Source organism: Musca domestica, unplaced genomic scaffold (assembly GCF_030504385.1).
Source record: "Musca domestica strain aabys unplaced genomic scaffold, Musca_domestica.polishedcontigs.V.1.1 117, whole genome shotgun sequence".
Taxonomy (NCBI): domain Eukaryota; kingdom Metazoa; phylum Arthropoda; class Insecta; order Diptera; family Muscidae; genus Musca; species Musca domestica.
In genome coordinates, this window is record NW_026712147.1 from 1,873,933 (window position 1) to 1,899,261 (window position 25,329).

A 25,329-nucleotide genomic window follows, 5' to 3' on the forward strand; every position below is an offset into this window, starting at 1 on the left:
TGCAACAATTCCCGTGAATAATGTCGCTAAAATCATCAAAATACCGAATATAGGGAGGTACCGTTAAATGGGGGCTATATGAAAACGTGGACCTACATGGCCCATTTACGAACTTAACCTGCCTACTGGAAAAATAAACATGTGTGCAAAATTTTAGCCATCTATCTCAATTCATTCGAAAGATATCGTGATTACAACAGACAGACGGACAGACAGACAGACAAACAGACGGACAGACAGACGGACGTCGCTAAATCGACTTAGAATTTTACGCTGATCAAGAATATATATACTTTGTTGGGTCTGATATGAGTATTTCGAGGAGTTACAAACGGAATGACAAAGTTAATGTACCCTCCATAGTATGGTGGAGGGTATAAAAAATCTATCCAATTTAGTCTGATATTACATATATGGTGAACAATAAACGTAAAAGTATCTTATGTCCGGTATCAAATATCATTGTTGTGGAGTGCATATTACGCATGTAAGAGACTTCAACACAAAACAGGATGAAATATATAAGCAATAGGAGCTAAAGATATATATGATTTGAAGTACGTGCTTCTAGGCTGAATTCGGTCGGATGTGTCAATAAACCTGAAATCGGATAAAAATATATATGGGTTCTATATCCAAACCTGAACTGATCTTGACAATATTTGAAACACTTATTTCAGAGCTAAATTGGATGTCTTTGTTGTGGAGTGCATATTACACTTGTGAGGGACTTAAACCCCAATAGAGCATATATATGGAAGATATAACTATATCTAACCGATTTTCACAAAATTTGAAGCACTTGTTTCTAGGATGAATTTAGTCGGAATAGACAAAATTCATTTAATTTAGTTCATTTAGACTGATATTAGCCATTTGGGGCATTATTAACCCGAAATCGGTTGAAGATATGCATGCAAGCTATATCCAAATTCGTTTCAGATCTCGATAAGATTTGACATTGGCATTTATGAGCTCTAGAAATTATATGGTACCAAATATCATGCTTGTGGAGTGCATATCACAAATGTAAGGGGCTTAAAACCCCAAATCGGATGAAACATGCATCTGCGAGCTAAAGCTATATTTGAACCGATTTTCACAAAATTTGATGTACTTGCTTCTTGACTGAATTCAGTCGGATGTGCCAAATTCTGTTCATTTGGACTGATATTGGCCAATTGGTGCACAATTAAACCAAAATCGGTTGCAGATATATTTGCGAGCTATATTTAAATTTGAACCGATTCTCAGTAATTTCAATTCTAAATTCTTGGGCCGAAAAGTGGGAAATCAGTGTCCGGCATTATTTACATCCCAATATATCGTTCTATTCTTTCTAGCCTATATCCATAAAAGGGGAAAATGTTTGTATGTTTGTTTGTAATTTATGGGCTCGAAAACCGCTGAACAGATTTTCCTGAAAATTTCCAAATATACACCAACATCGGCCGAAGGTAACATAGGCTATATTCATTTTTTGAAATTCCACATTGAAAAATTTAGATTTTATGTGCACATATCTATTGATCGATTACAGATACAGTCTCCACATTTGGAATGCGTAACGGAATTTGAAACAAAAATAAATTTGCCAAATTATATTGAAATCGGTTCAGTTTTGGATATAGCTCCCATATACATTTTCGGCCGATTTCTTGTATTTGATGCACCAAACACACTATGTATCTCTAATTTCTATGAAATTTGGAATGTGTAACGAATTTAAAACGAATATACATCTGTCAAATTACATAGAAATCGGTTCAGATTTGGATAAAGCTCCCTTATATAATTTCGACCGATTTCGTTTATTTGATGCACCAAATATGATATGTATGTTCGATTCCAATGCACACGAATAAATTTTGGAATCGGACATACGTATCGTGTTTCGGTCGTCAAATATTTGAAACCCAAATCTGAACAGATTTCAATATAATGTGTCGAATTTATTTTTTCATCAAAATCCCGCCACTCATTCCAAATTTCATTGGAATCGAACATACATATCATATTTGGTGCATCAAATAGACGAAATCGGTCGAAAATATATATGGGAGCCATATCCAAATCTGAACCGATTTTTTTGGCACACGAATACATTTATTGAAATCGGTTCAGATTTGAATATTGCTCTCATATATATTTTCGACTGATTTCAAATATTTGATGCAGCAAACACGATATATATGTTCGATTCCAATGAAATTTGGCATGAGTAACTAAATTTGGTACAAAAATAAATTTGGCAAATTATATTCAAATCAGTTCAGATTTGGATATAGCTCCCATATATATTTTCGGCCGATTTTACATATTTGATACACCCAACGCGATATGTATGCCCGATTCCAATGAAATTCGAACAGAAAGACGAAATCTGGTAGCAAAAAAAATTTGCCAAATTATATAGAAATCGGTTGAGGTTTAGGTATAGTTCCCATATATTTATTTCGGCCGATTTTATGTATGTTGACCCTATTCAATGAAATTCAGAATATATGGCGGAATTTGGTTACAAGAATAAATTTAATAAATTAATTGGAAATCGGTTTAGATTTGGATATAGCTCCCATATATATTCTCGGCCGATTTCACATATTTCTCTGAATTTGGTGTAAAATGTTGTCAATTATATTGAAATCGGTTCAGACTGGGATATGATTTTATTAAGAAGTATCGACCCACAACGCCTTTGCAATGGTATTAGGCTAACAGTAAAAAGGTTGTTTAACCAGTGTTCGCCAAAAGATAATTGCTAAAAATCACCCTTTATAAACAAATGGTAAAATGCTGATGGGTTACATCTTCCGGAACACCGACTAATATATTCTAACTTCTAATAAATATTTTATACATGCCCACATCCCCTCCTATGTTTGTTAAGATATAATGTAATTCCTTTCTTGTCACTTTCAGATCCACACTGCTGTTCAACAGCCCGGTTTCAAGCGTGTCAAACGAGGTCTACGTCCAGCGGTTCATGCTATACATGGTCTTAAATTCGATGCCACCTATAATACACAAGCCAGTACGGAAAGTGCCGAACCGACAGATCCTTACTTTCCATTTCAGTGGTATTTAAAGAATACGGGTCAGAATGGCGGTAAAGCGCGTTTAGATTTAAATGTGCAAGCGGCATGGGATCAGGGTATAACTGGAAAGAATGTTACCACCGCCATCATGGATGATGGTAAGTAGCGATGGTTAAATGAAACTGACACATATGTGTTATAAAAAACATTTCCATTAACTAATTGTAAACAAACAGTAAGAGACACATGCATAACTATGTTTTTTGTTTTTTTTTTTTTAATTCTCTTTATGTCACAGGCGTTGATTATATGCATCCGGATTTGAAATTCAATTACGTAAGTAAACTTTTGTTCATAATTGAATATGAAATTTTTATAGACATATGTTTGTATGTAGGCAAACATAAAGAAATATGTACATATGTTTGCATCTATATTCACTGATTATATGATGGTCATATGTGCAAAATTAAATTATATTTATGAAATGTAAATGAGTTCTGAGTTTTGCAAATGTCAGTGTGGGCGAAAATATGCTAACAGAATATGTGAAACTGTTGTTGCAAGTTTTAGATAACTTTATTACGTGTCCAGTAACAAATTTTTTTTCATATTTTTCTTCGGTTTACGATATAGCTTTATTTTTAATATTTTCTGAACACTCAGTTGGACGTTCCTTATGGGATGTTGTAATAACCTGATAATTATCCGATCATTATCCGATTTGTGACAGAGAGGGGGTTTATAGGTGTCGGCGACCTCAGGGTCTATTTACTTTGAGTTCTTTATTGCCATTTCATCGTCTTTCTCATTTTTTCTATATTGCAATAACCAGCTACCCACAAAAGCAGGAGATTGGTATGCAGACTTCCCAGGGCAATCGGTAGCCTTCAGAATCACTTGGTTATCCACATAAATGTTGACAGCATCACTTATCTCATCTCCCATTTCTTTAATCAATTCTGCTGCCGTGATGATAGCAAAATATACTGCATTCTTAGTTACTCACAGATGACTCCGACTCCCGTGCTTTCTCCCGTCGTCTATCCATTTGTATATATAGACAGACCGATTGGAATTACACTGGTTCCGTTCCATTAATCCCCGTTTGGAATAAGTATCTATTTTGTCAAACCTCGTGGGGGAGACACCGATGTCTTTCTAAACCATTTCGGGGAGCCCAACCGACAAAAAATAAGATTTCCAAGCCAAATACTTTAAAAATATCTAAAAATTATAAACAACTGACTACGTCTGTGGTTGGTCCAGTTTAGTAACCTGGAATGACCCTGACTTGTAGTGTGTAGCATATTTTGTTCCGATAGTCTTATTGCCCTACATGCAGCCTGGTACTGTAGGCCAAGGTCGACCAGAGCGTGTATTAGATTTACTTTTAAGGCTGCACCTGTGATTAGAATTGAGACTGCTCGCTTTACGCTTGAGAGTTTCACCAAATATTTGAATGTGATTTACTAACAAAACATCCATAGGAAAGAATCGGCAAACCACAACTTCATCCAACCAGTGTGTGTAAGGGGCTGTTATCTATTGAAATCCGGCAAGCGCTGAGTGCAACAAAGCCTATCTTCACCTGTTCCGCAACGTATTTATTATATCTGTCCCTTGGTGACAGTGCACCCTGATACAGGAATTTCCCAGCACAACGTTGTCAACAGAACAATAACTTTTTCCGAGGTCCCGTAGAATGTCATTAACAGCGAATAACCATAGGATCGGTCTAATGGATACATCGCCTATGCTGGAATTAATGATTTTGCTACTTGAAAGCTCCCTCGATGGCAACAAAAAACCGCTAGTATGAAATTCCGCTTCTCTATATTTTCTTTAATGGAATCAACCACTTCATGACCAACATATTCTGTTTTCATTTAGGCGTGATGTGAATTTCTTACCAGCTCCAGTCCTACATCCAGGTCTATCAGTCATTCCAGAGCCTTTAGAAGAAAGGATGAAAGAGGGATGGGTTCATAGTCTTTCGGTACAGTGTGACTGTGCCACTGCCATCCTAATGGCTAGCATTTCCTCTGACAGAAAAGTGTACAGGGTGAGATGAAAAAACTGCAATAAACTTCAGACTGCTGTTATTTTCAAGCCACTCGTCCGACAGCTGTTTAAATTATTCCAGCGCCGGCCATGGTAATGGTGTGAACCGCCATAACAGCCGAAGGTCGCCCTCCGCTGGTATTAATCGACCGTGGCATCAGAATAAATGCCAAATATTATCGCGAAAATATTCTGGAGTGTGTATTAAAGCCTTGGGCACGCAAACATTTTGGCCGCAGACCTTGAACATTCCAACAGGACTCAGCACCATCGCACTCAGCACGCGCCACCCAAGAATGGTTACAAAATGAGGTTCCTTGCTTCATTGAACTATTGTGTTTGGAGTATTTTGGAAAGCAAGGTTGGCACTAAAAGATACCAAAGTGTCGATCATCTCAAGCAAGCGCTTCGCCCGGAATGGACCAAAGAACCGCTGAGCAATATTCGGGCAGCGTGTGACGGTTTCATTGGCCGTTTGAAGGCCATAATTCATGCCAAAGGTGACTAATTCGAACATATCTAAACTTATTCTACAATTTGATGTTATTTCCGACATTTTTTGCTTTCATTCAATGAAATTAATAAAAAAATTGGTCCAAAAATGTAAAAGTTTGACTTTGTTGCAGTTTTTATACCCTACAACACTATGTGTTTTGGGGGTATTATAAGTTTGATTGGGCCAAAAATTATGTAACACCTCAAAATATTGATTTCCCACATAGGAAACTATATATGGATCTCCCTATCTCGCCGAGTTGAGTCGATCTTAATCTTAATTTGTAATCACTCTACAGGTCGCAATTATGGCCCGATCTTCACGAAATTTAGAATGGAGGTGGGGCTAGAGTCAGAATAGAACCCTATTTCTTTTGGAGATGATCGCTTAATATTTAGGGGTCGAAATGAACCAAAAACTGAAAAAATGTCGGATTTTGCAGTAGCTATACAGGTCGCAATTATAGACCAATCGACGCGGAACTTCGCATGTTGCTAGAGTTTAGGGCGGGGAAGAAGCCTACCAATTTGGGTGGTCATCGGATTATATTTAGCGGGTAAAATAGACCATATCTTTTGTATTGAAAAAATTCGAAATTTTTCATTAAACCGCGAATATTTTAAATCCCGGCGAAATCACAAAGCCATGACAGGGTTACTTCTGATCTTTACATTGATGTTAACATCCAACAGATCGGATATATAGCAAAATATGTGCGATATATATGTCTATCAAAGCAGATATGCTTGAAAGATCTCTTTTATGTCGAGAACGGCTGAACTGATTTCGACAGTTCTCATTAATTCAGAATGGCCTCTTGGCAGGAAAGTAATAACGTCTAAAAAATCGCATAAAAATATCTCTCTAAAGATGAAAATATTGATTTTGTACAATTTTCTCATATTTTTTTTTTCAATTTTGTCACATTTTTGTCATATTTTCATTTTGAATTAAACATTTGGTAATATTTATACAGCTAACAAAACTAAGTAGTTAGGATATCATATACAGATCGCATTTATTGCCCGATCCTAACGAAATTTTGCATGGGGATCAGATGAGGGTCAGAATAGAAGCCGTCTCTTTATTATATTTAGGGGTTGAAATGGACCAAAAAAAAACTGAAAAATTGTCAGCAGGTCGTAATTATTGCCCGATCCTCACGCACATTTGAATGGGGGTTACCGGGCATTGCAAAATCCAAGCAGTTTTGGATGGTCATCCAAAAATATTCAATGTGTGAAATAGTTGGCCAACTTTTGTAGACAAAATACGAAAATATCCATTCCAGTGACTTTTTGGAGAATTCACAAATACAGGAAAGACGCACTTCTGACTATTTCGTAACGCTGATTTCGTTGGAGAATATAGTCAAATGTATGTATCTCATATAGATGCGTTTCAGTCAAAAACCAATACAAAATGTTAATCTTTTGCCACTTCTGAGAGATTATAGGTCTTTGGGAAATATTGGTTCCAGATCTAGGAAGACCATTTACGTGCAACATCTACCAATAAATTGGAAATGAGCAAATTAGTTTAAGTTGCTATTATTCGAAAATTAGAGAACGAAACCTGATGGTTTTCTTTTATTATTTGTCACAATATCTTGTGGAATTCTTTCGAGTATCTCGCCTATATAAACTGTATTATAGTGTTGTAGGGTATTCAATGGTCGGCCCCGCTCGAATGTAGCCTTTGCTTACTTGTTTTTTATCTCACTCTGTAGGTCCACATTTTCTATAGCCCCTTTATAAAGATACCTTCCGATATATTTTAGTTTGATGATTTTTGTCACATTTCCAAAGAAATTGTTTCACATATCGGTACCACATACTGTTACGGAAAGTATTGGTTATTTCAAGGATTTTCACCACGTTTTTAATATAATTGTTTTAAAAATTGTATTTTAAGTTCGTTATGTTCCTTCTTGTAGATAAGTTATCTTTTCACTCTAACTTTCCAAATGATGAAGGTTGTTCAAAGCCCGGCTCAGTCGAACTTAACTGTATTATTTCAGTATATATGCTTGGTCAGCATAAGATTTTATATCGATTAAGACAGGTCCGGGCATCTCTTTGCCGTCTGAAGAAATCGCTCTAGCTTCCCAAATGTATTTTAGATCCTTAGAGTTTTTTTTTATTAAAAATGGAAAAACTGTAAATGATATAAAGGGATATCACAAATAAAATGTTCGGCATACTATAACTTGGAATCTCGACTTACAACTAATCTTAATAAACATCTAAGTATCTTTAAGGCACCAAATTTTTTATTTCGACAAAATGTTCAGTCCTACACCTCTTATAGAAATATATAGTTATTCATTTACTCTACGCTGTTATGTACCCGGAATTTGCATCACTTTGAAATATCACGTCCTAATGGCCAAGAACTTATGTAAGGCAAATCGACAGTTTTCAATTACTTTAGGAACATCTCAACTTCAAGATGGTGTATTTCAAAATTAAAAATCATCTAATGTTGAAATTGACATCATAAACGCTCATGTAGCAGAACGCATGTCCAATTATTCATTGAAATGTGTCTTAGGTTATCAAATTCTAGCACCAGGGTTCGTAGGCATGGATGTACGATTTAATTGATTTTCTCATCATTTCACAGCATTGATTCATATTTGGGCTTTGTGCAAAATTTCGTGTCCAAAAATTCATCCATTTATAGCACAATATTGAGAACTTTACATAAAGCAAAATCCTTACAATGCCTATCACACCAGATTTCCAAACTTAATTCCTATTTAAACTAAAATATTTGTGCAATATTCGCATTATATTTGATTTTTTTTTGGCAAGAAGTCGTACCAATAGTCATTGGATGAACTCTTTACACTTTAGTCACTACCTCACACTTTACGGTACCCCAAAATCAATGGCGTATTTCTCTCCAACGCACCGACGGTGAACCACCCACTTAAAATCTTATCCGCACTCATTCACCAAAACATCTTTAGAATTTAATGTTTGTAACTTCAAAGCACCAGACCATACTGTTTCAGAATGTAATTCAGGGAATGGCATATTTGATTTTTGGGCTATGTAATTTCTTAGAAATTTATCTTATTGGCACATTAAATAAATTAATATCTCCTCGCTATTGCAATAAATATTTGAATTTTTCACTCTTGTTTTTCTTCTGTATAAGTGCCTCTGGCTATATAATAAACACCTTAACTTAGAAAATACCAAAATAGTACTCATTGGCAATAAGAAATATGCGACGAAAGGAAAAAAATATCTTGTAGCTAAAATTAATCATAGAAAAACAGATTAAATATGAGTAATGATACGCGTGAGTATCGTTAGTGGAATGGTTGCTCAGATATATTCGACTCTCTTTGTGGTTACTTATCTGCCGTCATCCCATTCCATCCCATCGCAGGACTTGGCTCATGGCAACATTGAAAATAATACCGAAATCTGCTTAAGTTGAAATCATCTCAATTGTAAGAGGATAACGCTGCTCTCAAGATTTGTTTTTGTTGTTTTGTGTTTCAAATGGAACCCCAGAGAATGAGCGAAATGCACGCTTGTGTAACATCAACGTGTACTGGCGATATTTTATAGTAATTCATTAAAGTAATGCAGTTGGAGATAGACGTCATTAGTTAGGTTTTAAGTATAACAAATAAAAGAGTTGATTTATTAGCAGAGTAGTCACTTTAACAATTATTTGGAAACATTTATAGATTTTTCAAACTTCAACAAGAAACAAGTAAGCAAAGACTATAGCCGACCATTTGATACCCCACAACACTACAATTTGCGGGAAAGTTTCTGCAGATCTGAAACCCTTTTAACTGGATTGAAGATTCTCCTAATGAACTTCCCATATCTACTACGCAATAAAAGCAACAGTTGAACATAATTGCTCCTCTCTTTGAATAATCATCTTAGATCTGGAACGAATACTTTTTCTCTAAAAAACATTTTTTATTCGATGGAGCATATTTTCCTACTACGTCAAATACTTTTTTCGTTTTCTAAGAAAGAACAGATAGTGCACATTTAAAAATTTGTCCATATATATGCATTTTATTTCTATTTCATTCTTGAAATAATGTCACATAATCCTGTAAAACTTTTATTTAAGCTTTTGACCGAAGCCACGGGTTCATAGAAATATTCGTAGCATTTGCCATGCCCGTGAAGATAAATTTTAAAATGTAAATGCAATGTGTTGGTGCGCAAGGGGTTAATTGAAAAATAGTTTTTTTTTAATAATAAATGCCAAATTTGAAACAATTTCGGTGAATAATGTCGATAAAATCATCAAAATACCGAATATCGGGTGGTACCGTTATATGGAGGCTATATGATAACTACATGGCCCTGCCTACTGGTAAAATATACACGTGTGCAAAATTTTAGCCTTCTATCTCAATTTGTTCGAAAGATAGCGTGATTACAACAGACAGACAGACGGACAGATAGATAGACAGACAGACGGACATAGCTAAATCGTCTTAGAATTTTACGCTGATCAAGAATATATATACTTTGTTGGGTCTGACATGAGTATTTCGAGGTGTTACAAATGGAATGACACAATTAATATACCCTTCATAGCATGATAGAGGGTATGAAAACTGCAACAAAGCCAAACGCCATAACTTTTAAATTTTTTTAATGTTATTGAATGAAAGCATAAAATATCGGAAATAGCTTCAAATTTTAGAATAAGTTTAGATTTGGTCACCTTTGGCACGAATTATGGCCTTCAAACGGCCAATGAAACCATCACACGCTGCCCGAATGTTACTCAGTGGTATTTTGGACCATTCCCGTCGAAGCGCTTGCTTGAGGTGATCGACACTTTGGTATTTTTAGTGCCAAATTTGCTTTCCAAAATACTCCAGACACAATAGTCCAACGGATTGGTATCCGGAGATTTTGGTGGCCATTGTGCGCTGGAAATGAAGCGATGAACCTCATTTTGTAACCATTTATGTGTGGCGCTTGCTGAGTGCGATGGTGCTGTGTCCAGTTGGAATGTCCAAGGTCTGCGGTCAAAATGTTTCCGTGCCCAAGGCTTTAATACACCCTTCAGAATATTTTCGCGATAATATTCGGTATTTATTCTGATCGGCTGTTATGGCGGCCCACGCCATCACCATGGCCGGCGCTTGAGTTCTGTTCTGTTGGTCAATCGAAGGTGCACATTTTCGGCTGACCTCTTTGGCAAACAGACTGCTGGACAACGAATGTTTTCTCATCGGAGAAAACCAAATTCGGCAGTTCACCACTTTCGGCCATGCGAAGCAAATCTTTAGCTCTTTTGAGTCTATTTTCTTTCTGTTGCAGTGTAAGTACTTGGTCTCTTTGGAATTTCAATGGCTTTACCCCGAGCTCATTTTTCAATATTTGCCGAATGGAATATTGCGATATGTTCAGCTCACGAGCCATTTTTCGGCCAATGCGACGCGGGTTTCGATCAATTCGCTTTTCGCTGATATTACTGTTTTCTTCCATCCACTTCCTTGACGCAGGGTTACGCTACCAGTATAACGGTAACGAGCGATAGCCACTTGTGGGTTTCCATCCAAATATAAAGAAATCACACTATCACGCTTGGATTCTATAACGAATAACTTCTTCCTGGAAAATTCTTACAATAATGCTTATGTACGCTTTTAAACAATATAATGAGCTGTCACTGGAATAATTTTAACAGCTGTCGGACGAGTGGCTTAGAAATAACAGCAGCCTTAAGTTGGTTGCAGTTTTTACATCTCACCCTGTAAATTGTGATTTGTAAATTGTTTGATATAAACTTCGAGTATATTAGTTGCTGTAACTGATTGATTCTTCCATTTTTATTAAAAATGTTCTTTAAACTTTAAGTAAAATTTCCATCAATCTCTGCATCCTAAATAAACACGCTGAACTGAATGTCAGAGAATGATATATTAAAATAAAGAGAATAGTAAACATACGTACATATTCAATTCCGATAATATAAAGCGTTCCCCCTGAATTGTTATTAGCCACTTCTTCATAAAATGTTATTAACTTTTGTATTTACCTTTCTTGGCGTTTTCTCCTCTCTTATACAGAATGCTGAAGCTAGTTACGATTTTAGCAGCAATGATCCATTCCCGTATCCTCGCTACACGGACGATTGGTTCAACAGGTAAGACTAAATGTCACCTTTGATTTCATGGAAATGTTAACGATGGAAATAATCCCCATTGTTTCGAAAAAATTGGTCAAGGTTTGAGTACATACTTTTATTGTATTGTTGTATTTTCTTTGTTTCCATTTGACTGGCAGCCATGGAACTCGTTGCGCTGGTGAAGTTGCTGCTGCCCGTGATAATGGAATTTGTGGCGTTGGTGTAGCCTATGACAGTAAAATTGCAGGTAAGTTGAGTTCATGTCATTAGGGAAACGTAATTTCGGTCAATAACGGATTCTTTGGTTTATCAATGCTAACATTATCTACCAATATGGGCAGGAGAATTCTTAAAAGAAGATTGTTAATTCCACTGGCATGGAACACTAATGAATCATTTAATTAAATTTTAAAGATACACTAGTGAATATTATCACAGCTCTAATGTAAGAATAATTTTTTGAGCAAAATCTTTTGCTTAGAGTTTAAATTTAAGACCCTACTAATTAGAAAAGACTATTTCGTTAGAAGTTTACGAATGGCATTTCGGCAGTAGAGATAGGTATATCAGCAAATACTTATTACAAATGTGATTCCTTACTCATTATTATAACTGGACTGGAAGTAATAATATCTTTCGAACGAATTAAGATAGAATGCTAAAATTTTGCACACATGTTTATATTTCCAGTAAGCAGGTTAAGTATGTAAAGGGCCATGTAGATCTACGTTTTCATTTAGCCCCCATATAACTGTGCCTCCCGATATTCGGTATTTTGATGATCTTAGCGACATTATTCACAGGAAATGTTTCAAATTTGGTATTTGAAGTTCGAAATGGATACTACAGACTATAACAGAAAATTGTCTGTGCAGATCCACGTCTTCGTATAGCCCCCATATAACGGTACATCCCATTATTCGGTATTTTGATGATTTTAGCGTCATTATTTTCCAGAATTGCTTTAAATTACGTATTTAGAGTTCGTAATGGGAACTACAGTCTGTGACAGAAAATTGTCGACGCAGGTCCAGGTCTTCGTATAGGCCCCATATATCAGTACCTCTCTACATTCGGTATTATGACGATTTTAGGTGCAATACTCACATAAATTGTTTGAGATGTCGTATTTGAAGTTCGTAGCAGATGGTACAGCCTGTGACAGAAAATTGTCTATGCTGGTCCTGGTCTTCGCACAGCTCCGATATAACGGTACCTCCCTATATACGATATTTTTATGATTTTAGCTACATTATTGATCGTTTATTTGAAGTTTCGAATTTGAATATGGTAGTGGATTATGATAAACCATGCCTAGGTCGTGTACACCCCAATATAACTACTATCTTTAGAGTTTGTAACAGAATTTTTTAAGAATTTTATTTTTTGAAAATTTCCAAATTCCTTCCAAATGGTGGAGGGTATTCAAAGTTCGGCCCTGGCGAACTTACTGCTTTTTAACTTGTTTTTGATTACCCACAGAATAAATCTTTATATGTGTCCGTTCTACGAAATTCGAAATTGGCATAGCCGCGTTTATCTATCCGGCAGGTGATAAGACCATCACCCAATCTTGGCATATGATAATGGTCTTCCCAAACTAAGGTCGAACTCTATTGAATAAGGAACAAATCGGGTTTCCAATATTAATCTATATATATGTAAGAGTAGTGAAGTAACCGACTGACTTTTTTATAAATTCGAAATGTAAGGTTACAAAGAATTCTTAAATGGTACTAAACTTCTAATATGGTGTCATTTGTTATTATGTATTATGTAAAGTTACTGTTTGTGTCTGTTGTCAAGTTATAGAGCTGGCTTTAGAAATGTGTGCTACAATTGTACCAATAGTACTGATTGGTGCTATATTCGGTTCTGGGTGTGGAAATAGAGCTGGAATCATGAAAATTGATATTGAGATATCTGTTGGCATCTGGGTGGAGATATGGAGGTGGTTAAAAATTGTACGAAAAGTACTATTTAGTACTATATTTGGTATGGAAAAATTGCTTGAAGTATATAATTTGGTATAAGGGTAACTGTTTATATGGAGGTCGTTTCTGAAGGTTGTGAAAGTTACTAGATTTGGGATTGAGTGGAGGGATAGAGATAAAATTCTGAAATTTGATATTTAGATTAATGATGGTATCTGTGTATGAGATTTGGCGGAGGCTTGGAAATGCATCCTATATTTGTACAAAATGTACTAAATTTGGTATCGTGTATAGGAAAAGGTCTGGAATCGTCAAACTTGTATCTGGAATTGAGATATGGAGGTGGTTTTGGAAATGTGTACTATAATTGTACGAAAAGTACTGAATTTCGTACATGGTTATTGGATAGGGCTGAAATTCTAAAATTTGATATTGAGGTCACTGTTGGTGTCTGTAGTTGAGCTGTAGAGTGCTGGCTTTGAATGGCATGAAAAGTGCTATTTTTGGTATTGTGCGAAGGGATAGAGATTAAATTCTTATATTTTATATTTATATTACTGATGGTATCTATGTTTGAGATTTGGCGGTGGTTTGGATGCATCCCTTATTTGTACGAAAAGTGCTAAATGGTACTAAATTTGGTATTGTGTATGGGGATAGGGTTGGAATCCTCAAATTTGATATTGAAGTTTCTGTTGGTATCTGGAAATGTGTATTATAATTGTACGAAAAGTACTAAATTTGGTATTGGATGCAGGAAATGAGCTGAATTCCTGAAATTTGATAGTAAGGTCAATGTTGAAAATACCTATTTAAACCTATTGGATGAAGAGCTGAAATCACTGTTGCCGTCTGTAGTTGAGAGAATGAGGCGGCTTGGGAAATTCGTTCTGTGAACGTACGAAAAGTGCAAAATGCTACCAAAATATTCCGTTGGGATGGAAATAGAATTTTGAATAGGTCACCGTTGGTGCATAGGGTGGAGAGATAGGGCAGGTTTTGGAGTTGCGTAGTATAACTGTACAAATAATATGGTAATAAATTTGGAATTGGGTCCAATTTGAAATTTGATATGAGGCCCACTATTGGTATATAGTTTTGAGAGAAGGAGGTGGATTTTTGAATGCGTACAATGACGGTTCGTAAAGTACTAAATCGTATTAAATTTGCCGTTGAGTGAATTGATGGAGCTTGAATCCTGAAATTTGTTATTGGGGTCACTGTTGTTTTTTTGGATTTAGAAATAGTGGTGTTCAATTTTTATTATGAAAAGACCTAAAAGTAGTTTTGGGCCAAAAAAATTGGATGTGAACCATGGTGCAAGGGTTTGACTAATATACTCTTCGGAGAACTTCAAAATGATAGATTTTGAAGACTTTATGATGCAAAAAGCCATCGTTTTTCGATCAATGAAAAACTCTAATATAGACAAAGTGTTATCGAACTGTTAGTACGATGAGATTTGCAAATTTGGTGCAATTTGAGTACTAAAATGAACTGGTGGAACGAATCTAAAATTTTACTCTTGGATTTTCGCTGACGAATTAGCTGGCACTTGCTAGTTTTATATGATTTATATAAGGTTTTTTTTTCATGTATATACATTTTCAAGTATGTATGTCTCATAATAGTATTAGTAAGGGCAAATATTATACATTTTCTTAATATTTGTCAAATATTGTGGATTATTTTTCATATCCCTTTGACTCATATCGGCGAAATAGGAAAATATAGTGGTTCGAGGTGTTACAAACTTTTTATGTAAACGAATAAGTTTAATATACCAGCCTTCAACATCTTTGTTGCACAGTGTCTTTAATAAAATTGTTTTTCTTCTTAGAAACCCTTCCAATAAGAAAAATCACTTCCTCTCTTGCTCACTTAATCTTGAAAAAGTATCTATATCTGTTAGTTATATTAATAATTATTATTGCTATTGACACTTCTTGGGAACATCTAATGATTATTCAATTCACTTTGATCCACCATTATCGTTTGTATTTTTTTATTATTGTTTTTGTTATTGTTATCACTTCTTTATTAGTCTTTTTTACCCAGTAAAAGCTTTTAATTGAATCGAGAGAATAACATTGCGATTATAGTGGATTGTATATTTGCTTAGTTGGTCTGTGTGTGTGTGTGTGTTAGTATTCGTTTATGACATTGATAGACAGCAGAAATCAAAGTTTGATGCCATATCTATAAATATTTATGTGTGTACATAGGTATTTATGATAACGTAAACATATATACAAATATAAATGTGTGTAAAAGTATACATCTGGGAATTTAGTTGTTATGGTCAACCTGTACTCCCACGTCATAAAGGCGATAGAAGGGCAAGCATATGCTCTAGCGTTGAATTTATCTTCTCAGTTAGAGAAAGTGTGGGTATATCCCAAAAAAAGATGGATTAATCCCTGATTTTAAGTAAATATTTGTAATAAATTGAAATTGCAACATAAAACTTTCGGTATTAAATAATTTTATTATGGAAATTTATGACGCATTGAACAAAGATTTTAACAATTGCAAAGTTTTTGGGTCAATTCAACAACGATTATGAGCACTGATAATGGAATTTCAGGTACGAAAAATTTTTGGTATTTAAAATGGGCTATATGCTGTCTGCTTTAAGATTTCTTTAAATGTTACTCATATTTTTGAGGCTAATTTGCTGTAAATCGCCAATCTGTGTTCCCAAAAGATCTTCCCCTTCTGCTACCACCACTGCCAAAAAGGCGTAGCATAATATTCAAAATAATTATTCGAAGATTTTTCTTATACATAAACATACAATGCCCATTTTCAAGCTTAGTGAGTCTTCACATGTCTACCAGATATACAGGGTGAGATGAAAAAACTGCAACCAACTTCAGACTGCTGTCATTTCTAAGCCACTCGTCCGACAGCTGTTAAAATTATTTCAATGACAGCTCATTATATTGTTTTCAAGCATACAAAAGCACTTTGGTGAGAAGTTTCCAGAAAAAAAATAATTCGTGATTGAATTCACGCCTGATGGTGTGGTTTCTTCATATTTGGCTGGAAAACCACATTGAAATTCCTAAAAGAGAGTTGCTTCGCTTGGCCGAAAGTGGTGAACTGCCGTATTTGTTTTTCTCCGATGAGAAAACACTCGTTGTCCAGCAGTTTGGAAAAAACCAAATGTGTTTACTTGCCAAAGAGGTCAGCCGAAAATGTGCACCTTCGGTTGGCCACCAGAACTCAAGCGGTCATGGTGATGGTGTGGGCCAGCCGATGGTCGCTCTCCGCTAGTATTAATCAACCGTGGCATCAGAATCATTTTAAATGCCGAATATTATAGCGAAAATATTCTGTAGGGTGTATTAAAGCCTTGGGCATGCAAACATTTTTGCCTCAGACCTTGGACATTCTAACAGAACTCAAGAATGGTTACAAAAAGATGTGCCTAGCTTCATTTCCAGCGCACAATAACTGTGACCTGTGGTTTGATTAAAAATTACCATGGACAGGTACTGTTAGACTTACTTATCTAGTCGAGATTTGGAGATCAGGTCTAGGTTCGTTTATGACCAATATTTTGAGGTGCTGTACAGTTTTTGGCACAATCAAACTTTTAATGCCGTCCTAACATAGTGGTCAAGACCTTATCGTTTACTTTATATGCACTTCTTGTAATATATTTTGATTATAGCTATCAAATCCTTCACTTAAATCCGTTTTTTTTAACTTCCAAGGACCCCATTGCCCTCCTACTATGCAATCCAATATCTTACTCATGCATAAAAATATAAAAATATTTACGAAATTGTCATAAATGTGTTAACATGGACTGAGTGATTTTTATTGTTGCCCATAAATTGATGAGTTGTTATCTCCTCACAACGTCAATATTTATACGCACATACATGGGTGTCTGCCTATTTATTTAATACACAGATAAATACCATGCCAGTGGATTGTCAATAGAATGACGTTGTGTCAGATTATAATAATAATGGTAGATAATAAAAGTAATATTAGGAAATAAGGTAAACCACTTCGTTTGCAGTCGTAATAATTGATTCCCTTTCTCTTCCTGCGTTTATCGTTTATTTGCGTTTTAGGTATACGCATGTTGGATCAGCCTTATATGACAGATTTGATTGAGGCGAATTCAATGGGCCATGAACCGCATAAAATTCACATTTACAGTGCTTCATGGGGTCCAACTGATGATGGCAAAACTGTGGATGGACCTCGTAATGCTACAATGCGTGCCATTGTACAGGGTGTTAATGAGGTGTGTATAATAATGTGTTCGAGGACCAAAGGCTGTTTAATAAGTCTTTGAGATTTTTACTCACACACAAACATTTACATGCTGGCTCTCCCGCTCTCTGTGGGAGAAGTCATTCGATTGTAACCAAATGTAATGACCAACTCACACACACAAACATGGTCTTATATTTCCCGTAGGGTCGTAATGGATTGGGCAATATTTATGTGTGGGCATCGGGTGATGGTGGCGAAGAGGACGATTGCAATTGCGATGGCTATGCTGCTTCCATGTGGACAATTTCCATTAATAGTGCCATAAACGATGGTCAAAACGCTCATTACGATGAAAGTTGCAGTTCAACATTGGCCAGTACATTCAGTAATGGTGCCAAAGATCCCAATACTGGCGTGGCAACAACAGATCTATACGGCAAATGTACAACAACACATTCGGGTACCAGTGCGGCCGCACCGGAAGCAGCTGGTGTGTTTGCATTGGCCTTGGAGGCAAAGTAAGTAAATCATGTGCCATGGCGTTGATAAGGAAGCACTACATATGGACGCACTTAAATTGGATTGAAACAATGACGTCGGTTGGTTGCCAATTGTTTCATTTTGATTGTGGGAAGAAATTTAAAGCACAAAATCGTTTCAACTTAAAAGGATTTAATTTAATTTTATTTTTTGTAGCCCTGAATTGACATGGCGTGATATTCAGCATTTGACGGTATTGACTTCGAAACGAAATTCTCTCTTTGATGCCAAAAATCGTTTTCATTGGACAATGAATGGTGTGGGGTTGGAGTTCAATCACTTGTTTGGTTTTGGTGTTTTGGATGCCGGCGGTATGGTAACGTTGGCCAAACAATGGCATACGGTACCGCCAAGATATCATTGCGAGGCTGGTGAAATTTCGGAAACACAGTAAATATAATTTTTTTATGGCAAATAATGTATGTTTTATAATTAAATATTGTTATGTTTACAGCCCCATTTATTCTGGCCGTTCTCTATTCCTGGAAATCAAAACCGATGCATGTAAGGGAACAGATACTGAGGTTAACTATTTGGAACATGTCCAGGCTGTTATATCGGCAAATGCATCACGTAGAGGAGATCTGGAACTGTTCTTAACATCGCCAATGGGAACAAGGTATGATATTATTGATATTTTGTGTAGTTATTAAATATATGTATAATATTTATAAATTAATACAACCCTTATGATTTAGTTGTAATTCACCAAAAATGTCTTTTGTTTGAAGCGCTAAATGTGCCTAAAAACAATATATAATCTACAAACAAGTAAAAAAACTGTAAGTTCGGTCGGGCCGATCTTTGAATACCCTCCACCATTTGGAACGATTTTGGCCATTTTCAAAAAAATAAAATCCGTTAAAAATTCTGTTAAAATCTTAAAAATACCGAATGTAGCCGTTATATTAGGGTTTATACAACGGCGTGGATCTGCATAGACAACTTTTGTCATAAACCATTACAATATTCATATGTTAAACTTGAATAAAAAAAATCGGTGAATAATTCCGAATATAGGGAGGTACCTTTATATTAGGGCTATTCCAAGACCTGGACCTGCACAGACAAATTTCTGTCATAGGCTTTAGCATTCATTACGAACTTCAAATACCAAATTTGAAACGATTCCGGTGAATAATGCCGCTAAAATCATCAAAATACCGAATATCGGAAAGAACCATTATATGGGGGTTATGCGAAGACGAAGACCTGAACAGACAATTTTCTGTCAAAGGCTGTAGTACCCCTTACGAACTTCAAATACTAAATTAAATCACAAAAATACCGAAAAAAGGGAGGTACCATTATATGGGGGCTATACCGAAACGTGGACCTACATCACCCATTTTCAATACCAAAAGTTCTGCAGACATAATACACATTTGAGTAAAATTTTGTCAACCTACTTCATTTCGATCGAAAGCTGAAGTGTGGGGTCTAAAATGTATATTTCAAGGTGTTACAAACGGAATGACAAACTTAATATACTCTCCATAATATTGTGGAGGGTATAAAAATATTTGAAAAGAAGTTAAAATGTATCAGTCGGTTCTGCCTACAGATCTATATACACCACCAATGACCGTTTATTTAAATAAATTCCGACTTGTCTTGTAATTAATAAAATTTTGACGGTTTATTTAAATGGTACCAAAGGAGTGGGGCTATATTGCGATTTCGTATATGAGCTAAGTTCGATATAAATATTTCAAAGTACCACATTTGGACTGTACCGAATACTTCCTTGGCTTTATATGAGATATGTGACCATTTTCGGAAAATTTTGAAATGTACGCTAGGTTCCAGATGTAGTGGAACGATATATACCACCCCGTCCAAAAAAAAAAAAAAAAACAAGTAAAAAAGCAGTAAGTTCGGCCGGGCCGAACTTTGAATTCCCTCTACCATTTGGAACGAATTAGAAAATTTTCAAAAGATAAAATTAATTAAAAATTCTGTTAAAATCTTTAATATATCTAATATCAGAAGGTGCCGATATATAGGTCTAAAATATCGTATATCATATTTTAGACCTATATAGACAATTTCCTTGCAGAGGTTTAAGTGCTCACAAAGAACTCCTTGTGTGGATTTTCAGATATTACCATTGGAAAATATGGCTAAAATCATAAAAAAATACCGAATATCGGGGGTACCGTTATATGGGGGATATACGATATCGTTAACCTATATAGAGAATTCTCTGTCAGGGTGTAAACTGCTTAAACTGGATTTTCAGACAATTCCGTTGAAAAATTTGGGTAAAATCATGAAAATACCGAATATCGGGGGGTACCGTTATATGGGGGATATATGATATTGTGGACCTGTATGGATAATTCTCTCTCAGGAGGTAAAGTACTCACAAGGAACTACTTGTGTGGAATTTCAGACAATTCCATTGACAAATGTGGCTGAAATCATCAATATTCCGAATATCGGAGGGTTTATTTGCCTCATGGTTTTTCAAAATTTCGATCAGTTTTGGGGAAGGTACCGGAAGTAGTAATCCGTTCTTCATACCAGATGTTTTGTTGGTAGAAATACTAAGATGTATGAAATTTGAAGACGTTCGAATTCTTTTATAAGAGTTATAATTATTCAAAATGTTGTGGGGAGGTACTAGAAGGGGTGGTCCGTTATATCCGTTGATCATACTAGATCTTGTGTTAATAAAAATATTTGGATATGCGTAACTTGAAGACAATCTGGGTTTTAATTTAATTTTATAAGAGTTATCATTATTTTGTTGACCCCTTGTGGGGCGGTACTGAAGAAGTGGTCCGATATTGTCCATTTTCCCACCTGATTAGGGTTTGTAAAGTTTGTGCAAATTTGTATGATCGTTTTCTTTCCTTAGATTACGGTATTACAATACTCATTGGAAATTATTTAAAAGTCCTATTAAAAAAACTTAGTTTTTATTTCAAAAAGTTTTGTTTAATAAATTTTAAAAGTCAATTTTTAAAAGTGTTTTGATAGTTTTAAAAAAGCTACGCTAAATAGTTATAAAAATCCCACTTTTTTAGTTTCGAAAACTCTTTAAAAGCAGTTTTTTAAATACACGAAGGTAGTCCTGAAAGATTTAACAACAAGTAAAAACGCTGTAAGTTCGGCCGGGCCGAACTTTTAATACCCTCCACCATTTGGTACAAATTTGGCAATTTCCAAAAAAAAAAAATCCGTTAAAAATTCTGTTAAAATATTAAAAATACCGAATGCCTATACGACGACGTGGACCTGCATAGGCAACTGTTGTCATAAGTTATCACAATATTTAAATGCTAAACTTGAAGAGAAATATGTTTTTAATGTAGCTTAAATCATCAAAATGCCGAATATAGGGGGTACCGTTATATGGGGGCTATACCAAGACGTGAACCTGCACAGACAATTTTCTGGCATGGGCTGAAGTATCCATTACGAACTTCACATGCGAAATTTGAAACAATCCCGGTAAATAATGTCGCTAAAATCATCAAAATACCGAATATCGGGGGGTACGGCATATGGGGGCTATACTAAGATGTAGACCTACATGGCCCATTTTCTGTTTTATGCTGCAGTATCTATTACGAACTTCAAATACCAAAATGATTCCGTTAAATAATGTCGCTAAAATCATCAAAATACCGAGTATCGGGGGGTACCGTTATATGGGGGCTATATGAAGACCTACATGGCTCATTTTTTGACTTAGGATGTAGTATCCATTACGAAATTCAAATGCCAAATTTGAAACCATTCCGGTAAATAATGTCGCTAAAATCATCAAAATACCGAATATCGGGAGGTACCGTTATATGGGGGCTATATGATAACTTGGACCTACATGGCCCATTTACGAATTTAACCTGCCTACTGGCAAAATATACATGTTTGCAAAAAATTAGCCTTCTATCTCAATTTGTTCGAAAGATAGCGTGATTACAACAGACAGACGGACATGGCTAAATCGTCTTAGAATTTTAGGCTGATCAAGAATATATAAACTTTGTTGGGTCTGACATGAGTATTTCGAGGAGTTACAAACGGAATGACAAAATTAATATACCCTCCATAGTATGATGGAGGTCCCTGTTAGTGTATGTGGCTGAGATTTGTAGGTGATTTTGGAAATATGTACTAAAAAGTTCAAAAAGTACTAAATGTTACTAAATTTGGTATACGACGACGTGACAGAGTTGGAAATCTGCAATTAGGTATTGGGGTCACTTTTTGTGAGGTGAGGTTGATATATGGATGTGTATTTTGAAAAACTTTGTACAAAGTATGAAAAGTTGTAAGTTGCATTAAATTTGGTATTTAGGAGAGAGATAGAGCTGGAAATCCGAAATTTGGAATGAGTGTTTTTGAAATAGCATAGGATTTATGAAACAAATGACTTATGGAAATTTTGAACAATAAGTGTAGCAAAAGTGAGTAAATGCACTGCGTACAAAAAGTACTAAATGGTACTAAATTTGGCATGTGAAAAGAAGTATTACGAATTTTGTTATTAGTATAACTGTAAATGTGAAGTGCTTCGATAACATGTACGAAAATTATTCAATTTGATAGGATCCCAGCATTTGAATGTGATAGCACTCCAGCATTTGAATGTGAATAAATCGTTTGTGTCTCGCACCATCGCTATTTATCGTGATAGCCCAACGTCAAGGAAGTGGACGGAAGAAAACACCAATATCAGTAGAAATGATTCGAAAAGTAAAGAAGCGACTTGATAGAAACCCGCGTCGCAGTGGCCGAAAAATGGCTCGTGAGATTAACAATCGCAATATTCCATTCGGCAAATATTTAAAAATGAGCTCGGGGTAAAGCCATTGAAATTCCAAAAAAGTGCAGGAACTTACACCGCAACAGAAAGAAAATAGACTCAAAAGAGTTGAAGAGTTGCTTCGCTTGGCCGAACATGGTGAACTGCCGAATTTGGTTTTCTCCGATGAGAAAACATTCGTTGTATAGCAGTTTGTAAACAAACAAAATGATCGTGTTTACTTGCCAAAGAGATCTGCTGAAAATGTGCACCTTTGGTTGGCCACCAGAACTCAAGCGCCGGCCATGGTGATGGTGTGGCATCAGAATAAATGCCGAATATTATCGCGAAAATATTCTGGAGGGTATATTAAAGCCTTGGGCACGCAAACATTTTGACCGGTTTCATTGGCCGTTTAAAGGCCATAATTCGTGCCAAAGGTGACCAATTCGAACAAATCTAAACTAATTCTAATTTGATGCCATTTCCGACATTTTTTGCTTTCATTCAATGAAATTAAAAAAAATTTAAAATTTATGGCGTTTGGCTTTGTTGCAGTTTTTTATCTCACCCTGGTGTTCTGAAAGACAATTTTTGAAGCCTACGTTTTTAGTTCTTAAAAAAATATAAATTTTTAAAAATATTATTTTTCATTAAAAATATTTTTAATTCTGGAAATTTGCAAAATATGAAATATTTAAAAAAAATCCATATTTTCCATTCTATTATATTAGAAGAATATTTTACGTGTACAATTTTAATATCCTTTAGGAATATCGTTAAGTTTTAAAGATGCTCTAAGCTAATATAGCTCCAGAAGCCCTTAAAAATATATTTAAAATTGTTCATTATTGTATTTTAAAGTCCTCTAAAAATTGTTTAAATTAATCCACAATTCTAGTTTGGAAAGTCCATTATCTGTTAACTATTAAATACTCATTGTTCTATAAAATTATATAAACATATTTTTTATATAAAAAACTTATTTCTTTTACAGATCAATGATTCTATCACGGCGCGCCAATGATGACGATCATCGCGATGGTTTCACTAAATGGCCTTTTATGACAACACATTCGTGGGGTGAATATCCTCATGGCACATGGAAATTGGAGGTTTGTTTTACGTCAGATATTCTAAAACATTAATTTACAACATTTTACTTTTTTATTTCTAGGCTCGGTTCAATTCAAATCAGCCCCGTTCCGGTTGGTTAATCGATTGGTCGCTTGTATTGCATGGTACAAAAGAGGCACCTTATCGTACCCTATCACCAGCATCACCCCATTCGAAATTGGCCATTGTTAAAAAGGCTCATGAAGAAAAGAAAATGCAGTAATTTCCATTCCCAATATCGAACCATCCGAAAAGGGGACAACAGTAAAATGAGAATTTTTACTGAAACCGAATTCGATATCAAAAAACCGGAATCAAAAATCGAACAACAAAAATTTAAACGACAAACTCCCACAGCTAGAATTGCAAAATATTCTTGAGTAATCAAAGGCCAATTAATATTCCATTTCGATAAAAAACGAACACTTTTAAACTAATAGATAAATTTCATTAAACGAGGATTTAAAATAATTCAAAGTGATTTAAGTTGCAAAGTATTTAAAACTTTCAATGCATTGAGAGAAAGTAAATGTTAATATTTGTTGAGTAGTTATATTTTGAAATTTTTATTTTTGTTTTAATTTTTATTTCTCTTTGTGTATTTGGATATGGTTTTTTGATAGTTGTGGGAGAAATATTTTAAAATTATTCAATTTCCATTGATTGGCCTTTTTTATTATAGTAATTTTGACATATTTATATGACATAGTTCTCTAATACAATTTTGAATTTTTCACATAAGTGGTTTTTAAATACTACATTTGGAAATTGTATAGTTTCCATTAAATGCTTTCAATTTGAAAATTGTATAAACTTATTTGGTTAATAGCTTGGCTTAAGGTCATTAAAAAACTATGTTTTTATTTTTGAATTTTTCCTTTTTTTTTATTCATCCAATATTTCGATTTCCTCCGGAAATCATCTTCAGGGATCTGTTTTACAAAAAACACAAATTACAAACTGATTTTAACAATACATAACACAATAAATAACATACATTTTTAAAGT

At 35.1% G+C, this 25,329-nt stretch overlaps 1 protein-coding gene across 1 annotated transcript in view; it reads left to right on the forward strand.

Moving 5' to 3' along the window:
* LOC101898851 (neuroendocrine convertase 2) overlaps window positions 1-24,874 on the forward strand; it is a 141,901-nt gene extending 117,027 nt beyond the window's left edge. The window contains exons 3-12 of the mRNA XM_059132256.1: window positions 2,923-3,196; window positions 3,337-3,374; window positions 11,675-11,751; window positions 11,892-11,980; window positions 17,759-17,934; window positions 18,111-18,424; window positions 18,603-18,836; window positions 18,901-19,065; window positions 24,203-24,320; window positions 24,383-24,874. Of these exons, the coding sequence (XP_058988239.1) occupies window positions 2,923-3,196; window positions 3,337-3,374; window positions 11,675-11,751; window positions 11,892-11,980; window positions 17,759-17,934; window positions 18,111-18,424; window positions 18,603-18,836; window positions 18,901-19,065; window positions 24,203-24,320; window positions 24,383-24,544 (1,647 nt within the window). The 3' untranslated portion in view covers window positions 24,545-24,874. The remainder of the gene's footprint in view (window positions 1-2,922; window positions 3,197-3,336; window positions 3,375-11,674; window positions 11,752-11,891; window positions 11,981-17,758; window positions 17,935-18,110; window positions 18,425-18,602; window positions 18,837-18,900; window positions 19,066-24,202; window positions 24,321-24,382) is intronic.
* The last annotated feature ends 455 nt before the right edge of the window (window positions 24,875-25,329 follow it).